We start from the raw sequence: 15,687 nt of genomic DNA on the forward strand, positions 1-15,687 counted from the left end.
TAGCATTCAAACACTCCTTTTTTAGCGTGACTTTTTTGGAAAAATAAAATAAATAAAACCCGCATCTTTTTCAATAATCTGCGATGCCATGGAATTTTCTAAAACAAAAAGATATCCAGTTATCAATTAGCAGCAGTTCGAAATGGATTTTATGATCGACTTGGTTACACTGTCTTGCAGTTAATGGTGACTTATTCGAACATTTATTTGTAAATTGTTATATTAGGAAACCGTTTTTAGTAATTTGGTCTTTCTTTAAGTTCAATTCGCTGTTCTAAATATAATACTTTTTGATAGAATTTGATTTGTTTTATAGCAGACATTCCATGGCATGACGGATATTGGCGTAGTTTTTGTATTATAAAATTCCATGGCATCACAGTTAATTGAAAAAGATGGGGGTTTTATTTTTCCAATTTTCCGTCTTTATTATGCCAAAAATTTAAAACTAATACGGTTGATTGACGTAAAAAATTTTTTTCTACAAAAAACCTTAATACATTTTTGTATCTAAAATAATTTGGGGAGCCAATAATTGCATGTTATGAATTTTACATTGAAATCCCTATGATGCGTTACGCAAGTCACTACCCTGTATAGAAAAAGCAAGTTCAATAGTTCCAGCTATATATATACCGAAGGATGTTTTAGCTCTCGTGACACCGTCAATAGTAGGGTTTAAATTGAATGGAATTGAAATGCTCAAGTAGTTTCTGAGCATACGATTTTTTGCTAATCTTGATGTCCATTCTTCAATTTCTCAATTTCAAGACCCAAGAAATAGGCTGCTTCATTTGAGGTATCTTTAAGTTGGTCGATAAAGTCTTCAAGATCTTCTTTACGAGTAACTGCAATAACACCATCATGTTAAAACAATGTTGGCACCATTTTTCTCTTTACTGTCTGTAATTTTTCTAGACATTTTCCAATACGATGATTCTGGGAGACTGCTTTAATCCATATAAACACCTATTGAGCGGGAAGACTCTACCAGAACCAACATCGTATCCATCTGGCTGTTCCATAAAGAGCTTTTCTGTCAACTTTCCATATCAAAATGCAATCGATTTCGCATTTTCTCTGTTACCAAGTATCAAGCGAATAGTTTGCAACTTTGCAACTGGACTGAAAGTATTACTGTAATCAATACCTTCCGCCTGTATCTAATTTTAATTTATAAACCCACTTACAGGCAGTTGCTTTACCGCCTATGGGTAATTACCCATTTTCCATTAGAGAAGCCATTTCATTTGTCCATGGCATTTTTCCAGTACGCACTATTTTTATCTCATAGCGCTTCTTCATATGTTTGAGGATGAATCTCTGTCGTCATCGCCATAACATAATCTTCTTAGTACTTTGGAATCCGGATGATGTCTCGTTTACGTATAACGTTCTCTCATGTTTACCTTCTGTACTGCACTCATCATCTCTTTCTTTTTGGCTTTCTTTAGTGCTTGTATCGCTTTCAGATTGAGTAATCAATATTTTAGCAATCTGCTATTCTTTTTCTGATTCGTTAAGATCTTCTTATGGCAATCTACTCCTGAAGAATACTTTCGCTTTTTCCCCGCATTCTTGAGTTGCTTCATTACATTTGACATCTCGAGATAAAGCAACGCATTTCTTCTCTGGAATGTACACGCGATATCGTATTTTCGATCATAGCCAACTTTTATCATCAAACTTAACTTTAAGATGAAACTGTTTTTCAAGCTTTTTCTTGACGCAACGGGTCCTGATGGCCCCCCCCCCCCTTTCGGGGTATAACTGTAATTGATCGTTTGCCTCTCCTATTTATATTGATGCCCTATCTTGAGACAAAACTCTATTATTTGCCTTAAACAATGATCCAAACTTCACACGAATACCACTCAAGACTATGATATCGTCCACTAAAAACGAGAAAGTGGTTACCGTGGATCTGAATTCAATGTTTAAATTTGTATCATGCGCAGCGAATGGTGAAAATAAATTTCTCGAAATTTTCGGAACATACCAAACATCTTTAAATAAAATGTGTTGGTTCTTCCCATTGACAATCGAAGAAAACTTGAAAGTACAGCTCCCGATAGCAATCAAACGTTCTTCTCCAGTTGCTTTTGTTGGGCGGATCTTTAAACTCATCAAACGTACAATACCAATCAGAGCGACTAGTTACATGCTTAGTAGCCCGATTATCGACAAACCAATCTTCTGAATTTGGATCGGTAGCTAAAACTTCATTATCTATCGAGACTAATGCGACCTGAGACTCTACTGCATTACTTTCAGCATTGCTACTAGTTCTAACTACTACTACGTTTAGGAGGACCGCCTGTAATCCATTTTCTACAGCTTCTCACCCAGTGACCCTTCTTTTGACAGTAATTACAGGTATTTTTCTTCTTAAGTTTCGATAGAGAATTAGAATTGTCGGTACCCCTCTTTGTCTCCTTTATTTGACTTAACCAAGAATGCTACTTGTTTATCATTATCAGGATCATTATCATTACCTGAAGGCAGTCTTATATTTCGCTCGAAAATAATAATCTACATGGTTAGTTCGTCGTTCGTCTTTCGTTAACAGCATCCAACTCGATTTAAAATTCTCAAAACTACTAAGTAAAATATGTAAAATTTTACATACCTACCAATAGTAAATCTGGGAGTGGATTTTCATTTTTAGCTTTTAATCCGTTATTCAGTTCGTTCCATAGACTCGGGATCGCCATTTTGACTCGGATGATTGCTTAAAAGCTGCTGTTGACGACCTTTTTTCAGACAAACAGGAATGTTAGAGGAGACTACATTGAAAAATAATCATTTCTAGAGTCCCTATCATTGAATAATAAATTCTTTATTCAATGGCCATATTCATATTTTATGTTGTCATAAGGTAAAATGTTGCTATTTTCAAAGATCTTAAGAAAACATAGGGGTATCACTTGAAAAACAAAAATTGCATCTATTTCCGCCTCAACTGGAAGTGATATCTGAAATTTCCGAGGAAATTTCAGTCTGATTCAAAAGAAATCCATTTTTGACCACTGCGCCGCGCCGCTCGATTACCTACATTATATTACATATATGTTTCTTCGAAAATACATTTTCAAACCATAGTTTTTTTTGTGATTTATTTTTTTGCGTTTCACTACCTAGCTATTTTGACGAACACGTACATTCTCGCATTTTCAATGAACTTCCTATTTATTATTTATTATTATTATTATTGGGTAATGCAACGGACTTGGTGTCATTTCAAAATCCAAGATTGTTTGTTGTTTCCAAGGGTTGAATGTTAATATGTACGTTAAACCTCTTCTGCTGCATTTTTGAATAAATGAGAATAATTTAGCTAAAATGAAGAAAACCCATTTTCGGTTTTATTGTTCATAATGGTACCTACAATAAAATTAGTTTATTCTCAGTCACTTCGTTTGAGGCTGGTACGGCTTTTGTCGATAAATTAAATGTAAAATTGCACACCTACTTCAGGAAATCGATAAAAATATGTTATTAAGTTTTATCGCACCCAACAACAACTTGTGAAACATAGACCAACTTGTTTATTTGTGTTTATATAATCGAAACCTGTATTTATTCACAAAAAGCAAAAAGTTAATCTTGGCCTTTTTCGCAAATTCTTTACTGCGAATCTGGTTGAAGAAGAATTGAAGGAATGTTGTTGTAAATCTGTCCACACGATAAGTGGATTGCCCCTGGATACCACGAGTTTAGTGCAATGTTCAACCGTCAAGATGCTAGAACGGACATGTTTGCTCCTTTTCATTGGTAAGTTTTCACCCTGAAAGAGTTTGTACACGTTGAATTTTTTAGTGCACGCTTTTGCCTATGCCAATGATGTACTGCCAGAAGCACCTAATTGTGGACATCAAATAATTGATTCGGCCATGGAACTAAGACGCGTTGCTCAGGAAGGTGAATTCCCATGGACAGTCTTACTAAAATATGATGGTGCTCATCCGTACAGATGTGTGGGTTCTTTAATTAACGACAGATATGTACTGACGTCGGCGGTGTGCGTCAGTGCGAAAAATTACATAATGTAAGCACCCCCGTTTTAAAAGTCGGCTGAAACGAAAACCAATTCTCAGGATTGGAGTGGTAGTTGGTGTACATCGTTTACACGAAGACGCCCGTAGTAAGTTCTACGGAATAGAAATGGTAATTCGGCATGAACACTTTGAAGATGGAAAAAATCAATTCGATCACGATATTGCGCTGATCAAGGTAAACGATACTGTTAAATATTCAGGTGGGTACTGCGCGTCTCTTTGATAAGGTTCAATGTGACATTTCAGGTTATGTACAACCGATCTGTCTATCAAAATCAGCATCATTACTACAACCAGAAGATAAAGTGATTGTGACTGGATGGGGTATGAATGCTGAGGGCGATCCAGTGGACACTAAAAAGGTGATAATTCGTCGCGTTATCGCTGACGATGTTTGCAAAGATAAGTTTGCCAAGTACAGTGTTACTGTTGGCGATGGTTGTCTTTGCACTGACACTCTGAAGGGTTTCAAGGATTACAGTTGTGCCGGTGACGGGGGCGCTCCTGTTGTTGTTAAAAGTGGTGGAACATGGTACCAAGTCGGCATAGTTTCATTTGGTGGTACCTGCGGCCACGATTTCCCAGATGGCAACACCAGAATCTCTAAATACATTCCGTGGATAACTTCCAATTTAGTTTAAAATCGTTGTTTGATGTTCTGACGCAATTGCCAATGGGTATGTGCGGTTCATTTATCTAATTGGTGTATTAAAGTACTTCATCCGACCTATGATAGTAATCCCGTTCCCTCCTATGGACGTGCATTTTAAAAGGAAGACTAATCATGCCCAAAAGTAGCGGATTGTTAAGGAAGGTGGCCATTATTTAATTCCCATTTGTTAACGCTTTTAGTTCTACCAATCCCAACTAGTTCTAGATTCATTCTTGTTTTAAAAAATTTACGCAGACATTAATAAAAAAAGAAGAGGTTTGGAGGGGGGGGGGGCTCTAATGAAAGATCTCAATGAAAGGAATTAATTTCTACCAACCATACCATAGTCCTCCTCCTCGACCCCTTATCGAGATCGGATATATTCCCTTATACCTCCAGAACACATTGTCGGAATAGGGCACTACTTACAAAGGGCGATTGGGATGTCTAGAAGAAATATATCCAATGGTCATATCAAAACCTTAAGGGCGAATATGTCGAAAACGGTTTGTCGGAGAAAAGTATACTCTCAAAGGCAAAATGAATCGACTGGACGAGACATATCTATTGATGAAGTCGAAGCAAATACCTTGACCACGAAGTATCGTACTTATAAAAGGCAAGTGGAACATTATAGGACGAGACATATTTATTTTTGATGTCAAAGCTTTCAGTGCAAATATCTGCAGATTGGAGTGTCGGAGGATTTTGAATGTATGCCAGGCGACCGTTAAATGTTTATGTGTAAAGAGCTCCCTCCCCATTAATTATCTACCAAAAATCAACCACAAAGCTAATTCGATTTTTTTAAAAAAATGCGCTTTATCTGCGCAAAAGTTGTGCACAATTTATACTTGTTTTTGATTGTTGATAATTTCTGATACGTTCTGGGGCGAAAAACATGTATTTGAAAATTTTACTTTTTAAGGTTGGATGTTAAAATTGACCATTAGCTTTAAAACGTAGTACCTAAAGTTCGTGAATTACTAATTATATGATTCCTTATTCAACGATTATACCATCGTCCAAAAATATTATGTAGCGTAATCAATTTGAACAAAATCTGGGTCTGCTGTTCATTTCGCTGCCACACTATTCTATTCTGTACACCCCAACTACTTCTGTATGTGTGAAAATTGTACCCTGGATCTTATCTTGATACAACCATACTCAAAATCAAAGATATTGAATAATATTGACAAGCTTTTTAATTTGTTTATAGAATACAACTACTTCAATTATTTTATAACATTCACTCCTTGATACTTTATACAAAGTTTGTACAGAACACTTTTCAACAGTATGCAATCCAATAACCCCAAAAAATGTTGTGTTGCCAGAGAAACAGTAAATGAATCGATAGTAGTGAAAGTAGGACGCGCGTAAGTGATTCAATTTCAAATGTCCCTTTTTGACATTTATTATTAAGATGTCTTCAATTGGTGTCGAATGTGATAAAAAAGTGAAAGAAAAGAAGAGGATGGTGTGTGAAAGACAAACCGAACAGAAAATTAAAGAACCCAAGTTAAAACCGCCATCCGTTTACGAACGAGTCTTTGGAAAACCTGGTAAACCTCGAGATCATTATTTTACAGCCGGAGTTAAGATAAATGAGAGTAACAAAAGAAACATTCACACGGAAGCTTTGCCATTTTCATACCCGAAAGACCTGGAAGAATTCTCGTACAGGATAATGTCGAAGGCTTGGCGGAAGAACAGAATCAAGCGGGAGAACGAGCGCAAGTACAACGAAAGGTCAAGTCAACGTACACGGCAAAAGATGGATCTGCTGAATCGGCTGTACGTGGAAGAGCCCGAAGTGAAAAGCATGAAAACTATCCTACATGTTGATCCGAAATTCTTTACACTGGTAGAAGGACGTCCGGTGGCGTGTAAGTTTAACAGGCGAGATTACATCGAGGACGTGAGGAATGTACTTCGAACGAAGATAGTAACGGGTTATAGAGAGGACGATATCATGCAAATTGATGAGAACTTCGCAACCGAAGTGAAAGTCGTTCAAGAAATCGAAGTGGAATTGCAAAAGTACGTCAACAAGTTTGAGGAATTTCTAGAGCAGGACTATTCAACCACCATGGCTCTAATAACAGAATCTGATCAGCAACAATCACAAGCTGACGAGCAAAATGAAATACTCCTAAATCTATCAAAAGAATTTGGCTCGATACAGTCAACGGTATTTAATTTGGAGGAGAAATGGCGTAACTGCAAAATGTATCAGAAATTCCTCTACCTTGTCAGCCCTATGGATTGGAGAGAAAATCATGATTTTTATTTGAAACAGGAAAAGTCGAATGAAAGTATTGGAGATCCGTCCGTGTTCGAGAGATTTAAGCTTGCGCCAGTGGGGGAAGTACAATCATTGGCCAATCTCATCGATCAATTCGTTGAGGATGTAGAAATGCAGGACGAACCTGAGCTCTTCTTTACTGAACCAAATCAACTTCTCAAAGTGTTTTCCTTTATCGAGCTACAAAATTTGAATACCCTCCTGCATTCTGAGGAGTTAGCTGTACCACTAGAGCAGGTCAAGGAGGCAATGAAGTACATCGAGAAATCATTCAATAATCAAGTTACTTCATTACAAGACGAAATTGATAATCTTGAACGGGAGATAATGTAAGTCCGACGCTTTTACATTTTATCTAAGACATTCCAAATAGATGGGAGGAGGAACGGGCGAAATACTTGGAGGAACTGGCTTTGGAACTGATAAATGGAAACTTTAAAGAGCTGATATCCAACGACGAGGCGATAAACTTGCACGTGTTCGTCGAGGACGTTTACGAAAATCGCATAGGTATGAACGATTCCAATTTGACAATGAAGGATATGATGAAGGGCATCGAAACGGGTTATCGCGACTATCTGTTGCAATTGGATCGACTGCCCGACGATTTAGTGTATAAGGCCGAGATGAGCTGTTACAGAAAGGAGGAGAAGACTATGCTGCTTGCCGAGGAGGCTGCAAAGAAGGTTGTTCAAGTTGAGAGGCTAATGAAGCAACTTACTCGACTGTTGGAACCGCCCACCTATCAAACAACGAGAAGTAAGTACCTACATTACGCTGAAGATGATGTGTTCTAGTCTCAAATTGTTGCAGGTTTAAAGTGGCGCTCTCCGCCGGTTGATTTTAAAGTGAAACCACCACCTCCACCGAGGCCATTAACTGAAGAGGAAATGGATCGTCTCGAATTCTTCAGTGATTTTTGTACTTGAAAACTGACATTATGTATTTTATGCACAAATCCCACTTTTTTAGTTATTATTTTCTTTGCTGGTGAAGGTGCCAAATGTAACTGGCCTTCGTTCAGGTTTTTTCTACATTTAACGTACCCCAATCATATCTACTCGCTCCGCCGTTACTTATCCTAAATACACAATGGCCAAGAGGATGGAAGAATCAACAGCGTTTGATCTAGTGTCCGCTCAAAAATTTCAGCTGGAGCCTTAAGATCCTAACAAATATGATCAAGAAGAGAAAAAGAAAATGCAATTAAGCGCGTGGTATTAAAACCAACTAACCAAAAAAGGTCAAGAAAAAAAAGGAAATAATCATTCCTTTATTATTAGTCCTATCAACAACTTTTTGTTTATTATGGCAACATGAATCACAGAGGACAGCGTTGATGGCACAGGAGTCGAGGTTATCATTTATTTAGCCTCAACTAAAGGTCGGTTTTTTTATTTGCTGGTAAATATTTTCGCCCGATAAGAGACTAGACTGGACAACAATTGTCTCCACAACGATATCTATGGAATATATCATTATTGGATAATAAAGATATTGCGAGATAATATTATAATAAACGTATAAAGCATGGTTTTCCCTGGGATGGAGAAATTAGTTTCTACTATTTTTTTTAGATGACAAAGGTTTTTTACCGTATATATGCATATATGCCCTTGCGATAACCAAACCAGCCAAACTTTCCACATCATTTACTTTTTACTCAATGACCACAGTACAAAAAAGTAGTAGCGGGTGGAGAAAGGTAGCGCTTTCCAAAAATTGGTAAATGGATTACTAAGAACTTCAATTATCTGATACAAAAAAATGAAACATTTAACCTTAGTCGTTAATGAATTCCCATCGAAGACCCATTTAGATAAATTAAGGTTGATAACCTTGGAAACGTCGCGTTTGACACAACATTCGAGATCGTCAACATGTTAGGACGCATCATCTGCCTCTTCTTCCTAATCGGTAAGCTTGCTTTTGTTTAATCGTTGGTACACGTTATGCGTAGGGTATCCTAACGCCCATGGCAAAAGCGAATTGCCAGAATCACCTAACTGTGGACATCAAATTGTGGATTCGGGTATGGAACTAAGAGCCACTGCCCGAGAAGGCGAATTTCCATGGACAGTTCAACTCAAATACGAAGGGAAAAGCCCGTATCGTTGTGTTGGATCTTTAATTAATGACAGATACGTACTTACGTCTGCGGTATGTGTCACAACAAAAAATCAACTTCCGTAAGTACCTCTTCGCCAAGGCAATAGTAAATAAGAAATAATTGCAGAACTGGAGCGTTGCTTGGTGTGCACGTTTTAGGCGAAGGTGAACATAGCGAAGAGTTCGGTATTGAAAGGATTATTCCATATGAGAGTTTTCGAACTGGAAGTAATAATTTCGATGACGACATCGCATTGATCAAGCTAAATGACACGGTGAAATATTCAGGTAGGCAGCCTACGACCCACCAAATAGCTTACGTCATTTTTGGTAGATTACATAAAGCCAATTTGTCTACCGGCGAAAGGCGAATCGTTGGTTCAACCAGAAGATAAGGTTATTATGACTGGATGGGGAAGAGATGTAGACAATCAAGAAGTAAAAACTAAGAAAGTGGTAATTCGTCGTGTTATTACAAACGAGGCTTGTGAATTGCAATTCTCTAAGCACAATGTTCACATTGGGGAAGGTTTTATTTGCACCGATGGTTTGAAAGGCTACAAGGATTATATATGTTCTGGAAATGCTGGCGCTCCTATAGTGGCGAAAAGTGGTGGGACGTGGTACCAGGAAGGAATCGTGTCAATTGGTAGTAAATGCGGTGTCGATTTTCCGGATGCTAATACGAGGGTTTCCAAGTATGTGACGTGGATAAATAAGCAACTGGCTCAAAGCACAGACTAAGTTAGCTGCATTCATTAAATGAAACTTCATTAAAAAAATAAAAAATCAAGTACTTATTTGTGTATTATGTTATCAAAAATCTCTATGGGGAATAACCTTTCACCTTTACTTGCTGAAATATTCTTATCAAATCTAGAAATCAAAAAACTCTTATCCAACCCTACCATCAAGAAACACTTTAAATTTTATAAACGCTATGTAGATGACATCTTTGTGATATTTGAAGGGAATGACTCCGATTTAAACAATTGCTTTAACATCTTAAACACCTTACATAAAAACTTAAAATTTACCCTTGAATTAGAGTCACACAAAACCCTCAACTTTTTAGATCTCTCAATTGAACATCTAGGACAAAAACTCGATATTGGAATTTATAGAAAACCCACCACCACCAGTAATATAATCCACTTCACCTCCTTTCATCCTCTCCAACATAAACTTGCAGCATTCAGATTCTATTTTCACAGACTTTTTAATTTACCTTTAAACCAAGCCAAATACAACGCAGAACTCCAGATTATTTACCAATTAGCCGCCCAAAATGATTACCCGTTAAAATTGATTCAAAATCTCCAATTAAAACTCCTTCATAAATCCGAGATCCACAATACCACCAGTTTATCCCTCTTACAAGTAGATACTCCAACCACATATCAAGTATTGCCTTATATCGGAGAATTCTCTCATAGTTTTCAAAACACTTTTCGAAAGTACAACATCCGCATAATCTTTACAGCCAACAGCAATCTAAATTCAGTTCTTTCACACACAAAAGACCAAATCCCTCTAATAGACAAATCCGGCATTTACAAACTTAATTGCCCCACCTGCAAATCTTCCTACATTGGCCAAACAGGGAGAAAATTTTCTACTAGGTTTCAAGAACATCTTCAATGTATTAAAAACAATAATTCCTCCTCAATAAAATCCTCTTTCGCTTCACACATCCTAGAAACGGGCCACTCCTTCAATCCGAACACCGATTTCGAAATTCTGCATATATGTAATAAAGGTATAAGATTGAACTTTCTGGAATTGAAAGAAATTTACCACCAAGTTAAAAAGAACCCGCACCTCTCTCTTAACGAAGTTCTCGGCTTTAATAACAATCTTCTGTTTTTACAATAATTTCAGTTCACCCTATACATCTTTTCAAAATTTATCGATATGTCAGTTTCCTCTTATACCGAATTGTCAATCATTTCGAGACATGCCGTCTGCATGATCTCGAATTTAAAACTTTACTTAAATAATTTAAATATGTAGTCATCTTAATAGTTTCAATACTTTTATAAGTTTATTTTTCCCCCCCGTTCTTTTGAAATGTGTAAGTACCTTTTAGATAAGTTATTTTTTAAATCTAAAACTTTGTTCATTTTTAGGTTAACCCAAATTTCAACTTTAATGTAAAAATTCAACCCCCCGGTTGGTTGTCTTAACAAGGCTTGATAATTAATTCGTCTTGAAACTTAGGACAACCTTTCCGTTTTAACCACCCTTCAGGTTTTTCACTTGGCTTCGGCCAGTTAATAATTAAAAAAACAACATGTTCGTCTTATCCGTCTTCAACGTTTGTAATTTACCGTTTTCCTGTTAACTTTCACAGTAAGTACTAGCTCTTAATGTTTTCAAATTTGCTATATTGTGATACACTTCTAGTCGCCTGATGATGGCAGTACGCCGAAACTATAGTCGCTGTTATTTTTAAAACTTCAACGAATAAAACTATATGGGGAAGGTTTAGAGATTTTTGATAACATAATATATTTCAACCCCCATTTCGAGGAACGATGGATCCAACTCAAAATACTTATTTGTGTATAATTCCCATTTTACTTTAAGCATTGGTAAATGTTTAGTGTCATTTTGTGCTGTCAAAAAACGTTATAGGAAAATATATCCTAATGTAAGTGGGTCACACGCAAAATGCCGATATCTGTAGTATCCCTGGTAGTATCTGTAAATGCGACTATGAAGTCAGACGATCCTTGAGATATAAGCCAAGGAAAGAGCGTAATTATACTATTCTGAGGGATTCCGGCGTCAATAGCCGGATTTGTGGCCTAAAGTATTGGAAAACTGTGTCCTTCAAGATAATTTTGGGTTTCTGATTGTTTATTTTCAAAGCAGGCACAGAAAAAGTTGTCACGGACATATCCCGAATTTCTCTAATGGTACAATTGATTATTTTTCAAACAAATAATGGTACAAAGTTTTGATCGACATTTGCCATCCATTTATTCATTGTCACAGATAAAATACCTACAGGCAACCCGTTGTTCGCAGTTGCATTATGGTTGTATTTAGCAAAACTGCATTTGGTTTGGCAGTCTGTTGGGTATTTTATCTATGTCATTGGTTATCCTAAACAAAAAAGCTCGTTAATTTCATTGACCTAAAAGGCATTTTTAAAATGCCTAGCCTAGGCAGTTTATAAAACGCGGGCAAACTGTAGCACTTTGTACTTTCTCGGGCTAAGCGACTGGTTCCCTTCCCCTACGAGAGCGATAAATGGGATCCCTTATCGATCTAGAAGGGGAAGGGAAACTACCCCAAACGTCAAATTCTCAGTGATTCACGATATGAGTAGGCGTTTTATAAAATGAGGGGTTTTAGAAAATACCTACGACATACATACAACGTGCGCTTGTTGGGATCCTTTATAAGCTGGCGGACATTGACAATTAATTGACATTTACGGTAAAGTGAAACATAATGGTTAGCTGCAACTGCAAATCATGTAATATAACGAAGTAGTACTGCTAGATAGATTAAATGCAGATTAACTTTTCTGATACGTTTAGGATTATACTAGTACTGGCTACCTTCCAAATAATTGATGTCCGGCACATAAAGAAGCAATAGTACGATTTCGTACTTTCTAGGTACCTACATCAGTTCTTCAGCAGTACTAAATGATACTGTTGTTTGCTTATATCCTGGTTATGAATTTCCAATGTACTGGCACAGATTTAAATTTATATTTAAATCAGTGGTACTGGCTAGTAGCGTTAGGCTGGTAAAAAATTTTTTCGCTGCCATTTTGTGACAAAAGCATGAAACTCGTATCGTGCTTTCATTAGGACCCAAATAAAACTTTTGACCCGCAGCACCCACCGAAATTTTCGTGTGGGTTCAAAATTTGAACACTTCTGTTCAAAAGGGTGTTCAAGATTTTAAACCTGTAAAAATTGACGAATTTCGGCATTTTAGGGGTCGTTTTTGAATGATTTAGGGTCGCTGGTGCCAATGGCGGCATTAAAAAAAGTTGCATATCTGACCCTTAGGCCCCAAATTTGGAGTATTTTCAAAATAATGGTTAAATTTTGAATTTGATAGTTTTAACTCTGCGTGATGTTTCGGATGTCGATTCCAGCTAATTTGGACGTGCACTACTAGCTAGAAATATTATATTGAAGTTAAAACAGTTTCTGGTGTGTAAATAGGCCGTTAATCGTCCAATAATTTATTCAAAATTTGGAAATTCCATACTTGAAGGATTTTGCCCCTCTTGGTGTCGTTTCCATATAATTTGTGGTTGCTGATGCTGATTTTGTATTCAGAAAACAGATGCGACTCATAGTTAGGCCCTTTTCATACTATTTTACCTATTAAGAGGGAATGTTCGGCGCAGTCATACCCTTGTTGCCCCGGATTGCAACAACTATTGAATGACAAAGAAAGACGAAAGAAACGGGCATTTCATTAAGATTCGGAAGTGGACATGTTCTCTGATGGGATATGCCGCCTATGCTTCCATTATTGCCCTCTCGGCATCGTTTGTTGGGAAATCTGTACTTCCAGGCAGTCTTGAGCTCACTCCACGACAAGTAACATCACGCAGCGAGCAAGTTCCGTCCGACTTGTGCCCCTTGAAGCAAGAGTGTCGCCAGCTGATGGCCCAGAGATAGGCAAGTTGACATATGAAGGATAAAAAAATTATTAACTGTAGGTATAGTGCAGAGCACATAAACTTTTACTGTTTTACTGTCTTACCTCTACAACCACAATAATTGTAATAAGGAATTATCGGTCAAGAAAACCAAGACACTTTGGTTGCTTTGCATTTTGCTACTTTTTTTAATCTCTAGACGGGGGCAGCTTCCCTTCCCTGCCTCCTCTGGCGACGCCCTTTCTTTGAAGTGAGGATATCGCAACGATACCGCGTGAAACGCCATCGATCGCGACGCAGTGCCTAGGTGTTCCCAGAAGTCGCCGAGGCAGCCCCCAAAGTCCATCAGACGGCGGGCGATACGATTAGGCCGCGAGTCACAGGCGTTTTAGGCCCTGTGCGTCGCTGTAGGAACTCTAAGCGCATATTAAGAGACCGTTACCACCATGACCTGACCAGCCAGAAGCTGGTTCTGACCGCCAGTCTTCGAGTGCCTCTTCAGGTACATCAATAGCACTGGTAGAAGACTGAACTTTTAGTAAAAGTTGATCCAATTTAGCCCCTTGGAACTTCGATACACAGGCTTTGTGCCACTTTGTTTTGATATGAATGAAAGCAGCTTTAATCCTCTTCCCTTCGTTGAGTTGTTGTACCAGATAACCGGTCTCTAGCGTGTATGCATAGGGAACCAGAACCAGCTTCCGGCTGGTCAGGTTATGGTGGTAACGGTCTCTCAATATGCGCGCAGATTTCCTACAGCGACGCGCAGGGCCTAAAACGCCTGTGAAGTGTGACTCGCGGCCTAATCGTATCGCCCGCCGTCTGATGTACTTTGGGGGCTGCCTCGGCGACTTCAGGGCACGCCCAGGCACTGCGTCGCGATCGATCGCGTTTCACGGTATCGTTGCAATATCCTCATTTCCAGGGGCACGAGTCGGACGGAACTACTATAGCTAGCTGCAAGATGTTACTTTGTCGTGGAGTGAGCTCAAGACTGATTGGAAGTACAGATTTCCCAACAAACGATGACGGGAGGGCATTAATGGAAGCATAGGCGGCATATCCCGTCAGAGAACATGTCCACTTCCGAATCTTAACGAAATGCCCGTCTCTTTCGTCTTTCTTTGTCATTCAATAGTTGTTGCAATCCGGGACAACAAAGGTATGACTGCACCGAACATTCTCTCTTAATAGGTAAAATAGTATGAAAAGGGCCTAACTATGAATCGCATCTGTTTTCTGAATACAAAATCAGCATCAGCAACCACAAATTATATGGAAACGACACCAAGAACGGCAAAATCCTTCAAGTATAGAATTTCCAAATTTTGAACAAATTATTGAACGATTAACGGCCTATTTACACACCAGAAACTGTTTTAACGTCAATATAACATTTCTAGCATGTAGTGCACGTCCAAATTAGCTGCAATCGACATCCGAAACATCACGCAGGGTTAAAACTATCAAATTCAAAATTTAACCATTATTTTGAAAATACTCCAAATTTGGGGCCTAAGGGTCAGATATACAACTTTTTTAATGCCCCCATTAGCACCAGCGACCCTAAATAATTCAAAAACGACCCCTAGAATGCCGAAATTCGTCAATTTTTACAGGTTTAAAATCTTGAACACCCTTTTGAACAAAAGTGTTCAAATTTTGAACCCACACGAAAATTTCGGTGGGTGCTGCGGGTCAAAAGTTTTATCTGGACCTAATAAACATGTGTACCGAGTTTCATGCTTTTGTCACAAAGTGCAGCGTTTACCTCAATATTCAGTTGTACGCCACGTCGCTTTATAGCGGCATTTGGACGGGTACCTAGTACAAGGTAAATGCTTAAAGATACCACTCAATTGATTGGAATCTATCTTTACTACCTAGGAAGAACAAAATTTGTACTATTGCTATATTT

General features: G+C 38.0%; 3 protein-coding genes across 3 annotated transcripts; all 3 read left to right on the plus strand.

The window, feature by feature from the left end:
- The first annotated feature begins 3,317 nt into the window (after positions 1–3,317).
- LOC116178899 (phenoloxidase-activating factor 3-like) lies at positions 3,318–4,784 on the plus strand. The gene is made up of 4 exons (XM_031498552.1): positions 3,318–3,774; positions 3,820–4,048; positions 4,098–4,258; positions 4,305–4,784. The coding sequence occupies exons 1-4, from the start codon at positions 3,741–3,743 to the stop codon at positions 4,697–4,699; spliced, it is 819 nt and encodes a 272-aa protein (XP_031354412.1). The 5' UTR covers positions 3,318–3,740; the 3' UTR covers positions 4,700–4,784.
- Positions 4,785–5,041: 257 nt separating this feature from the next.
- Positions 5,042–9,928, plus strand: LOC116178900 (cilia- and flagella-associated protein 100-like). The gene is made up of 7 exons (XM_031498553.1): positions 5,042–7,350; positions 7,395–7,780; positions 7,835–7,942; positions 7,994–8,938; positions 8,982–9,210; positions 9,258–9,418; positions 9,465–9,928. The coding sequence occupies exons 1-4, from the start codon at positions 6,140–6,142 to the stop codon at positions 8,104–8,106; spliced, it is 1,818 nt and encodes a 605-aa protein (XP_031354413.1). The 5' UTR covers positions 5,042–6,139; the 3' UTR covers positions 8,107–8,938; positions 8,982–9,210; positions 9,258–9,418; positions 9,465–9,928.
- LOC116178258 (CLIP domain-containing serine protease 14D-like) lies at positions 8,902–9,874 on the plus strand. The gene is made up of 4 exons (XM_031497713.1): positions 8,902–8,938; positions 8,982–9,210; positions 9,258–9,418; positions 9,465–9,874. Exons 1-4 carry the CDS (start codon positions 8,902–8,904, stop codon positions 9,872–9,874), a joined length of 837 nt encoding a protein of 278 aa, XP_031353573.1.
- Positions 9,929–15,687: the final 5,759 nt, after the last annotated feature.

This window comes from Photinus pyralis, unplaced genomic scaffold (genome assembly GCF_008802855.1).
Source record: "Photinus pyralis isolate 1611_PpyrPB1 unplaced genomic scaffold, Ppyr1.3 Ppyr1.4_LG8, whole genome shotgun sequence".
In the NCBI taxonomy this organism is placed as follows: domain Eukaryota; kingdom Metazoa; phylum Arthropoda; class Insecta; order Coleoptera; family Lampyridae; genus Photinus; species Photinus pyralis.

Coding starts and splice junctions, on each gene's coding strand:
- LOC116178258 (XM_031497713.1), top strand. CDS start 8,902: ATGTTAGGACGCATCATCTGCCTCTTCTTCCTAATCG. Junction 8,939..8,981: donor CTGCCTCTTCTTCCTAATCG/GTAAGCTTGCTT, acceptor CGTTATGCGTAG/GGTATCCTAACGCCCATGGC. Junction 9,419..9,464: donor TGACACGGTGAAATATTCAG/GTAGGCAGCCTA, acceptor CATTTTTGGTAG/ATTACATAAAGCCAATTTGT.
- LOC116178900 (XM_031498553.1), top strand. CDS start 6,140: ATGTCTTCAATTGGTGTCGAATGTGATAAAAAAGTGAAAGAAAAGAAG. Junction 7,351..7,394: donor AATCTTGAACGGGAGATAAT/GTAAGTCCGACG, acceptor CATTCCAAATAG/ATGGGAGGAGGAACGGGCGA. Junction 7,781..7,834: donor CACCTATCAAACAACGAGAA/GTAAGTACCTAC, acceptor AAATTGTTGCAG/GTTTAAAGTGGCGCTCTCCG.
- LOC116178899 (XM_031498552.1), top strand. CDS start 3,741: ATGCTAGAACGGACATGTTTGCTCCTTTTCATTG. Junction 3,775..3,819: donor ATGTTTGCTCCTTTTCATTG/GTAAGTTTTCAC, acceptor TGAATTTTTTAG/TGCACGCTTTTGCCTATGCC. Junction 4,259..4,304: donor CGATACTGTTAAATATTCAG/GTGGGTACTGCG, acceptor GTGACATTTCAG/GTTATGTACAACCGATCTGT.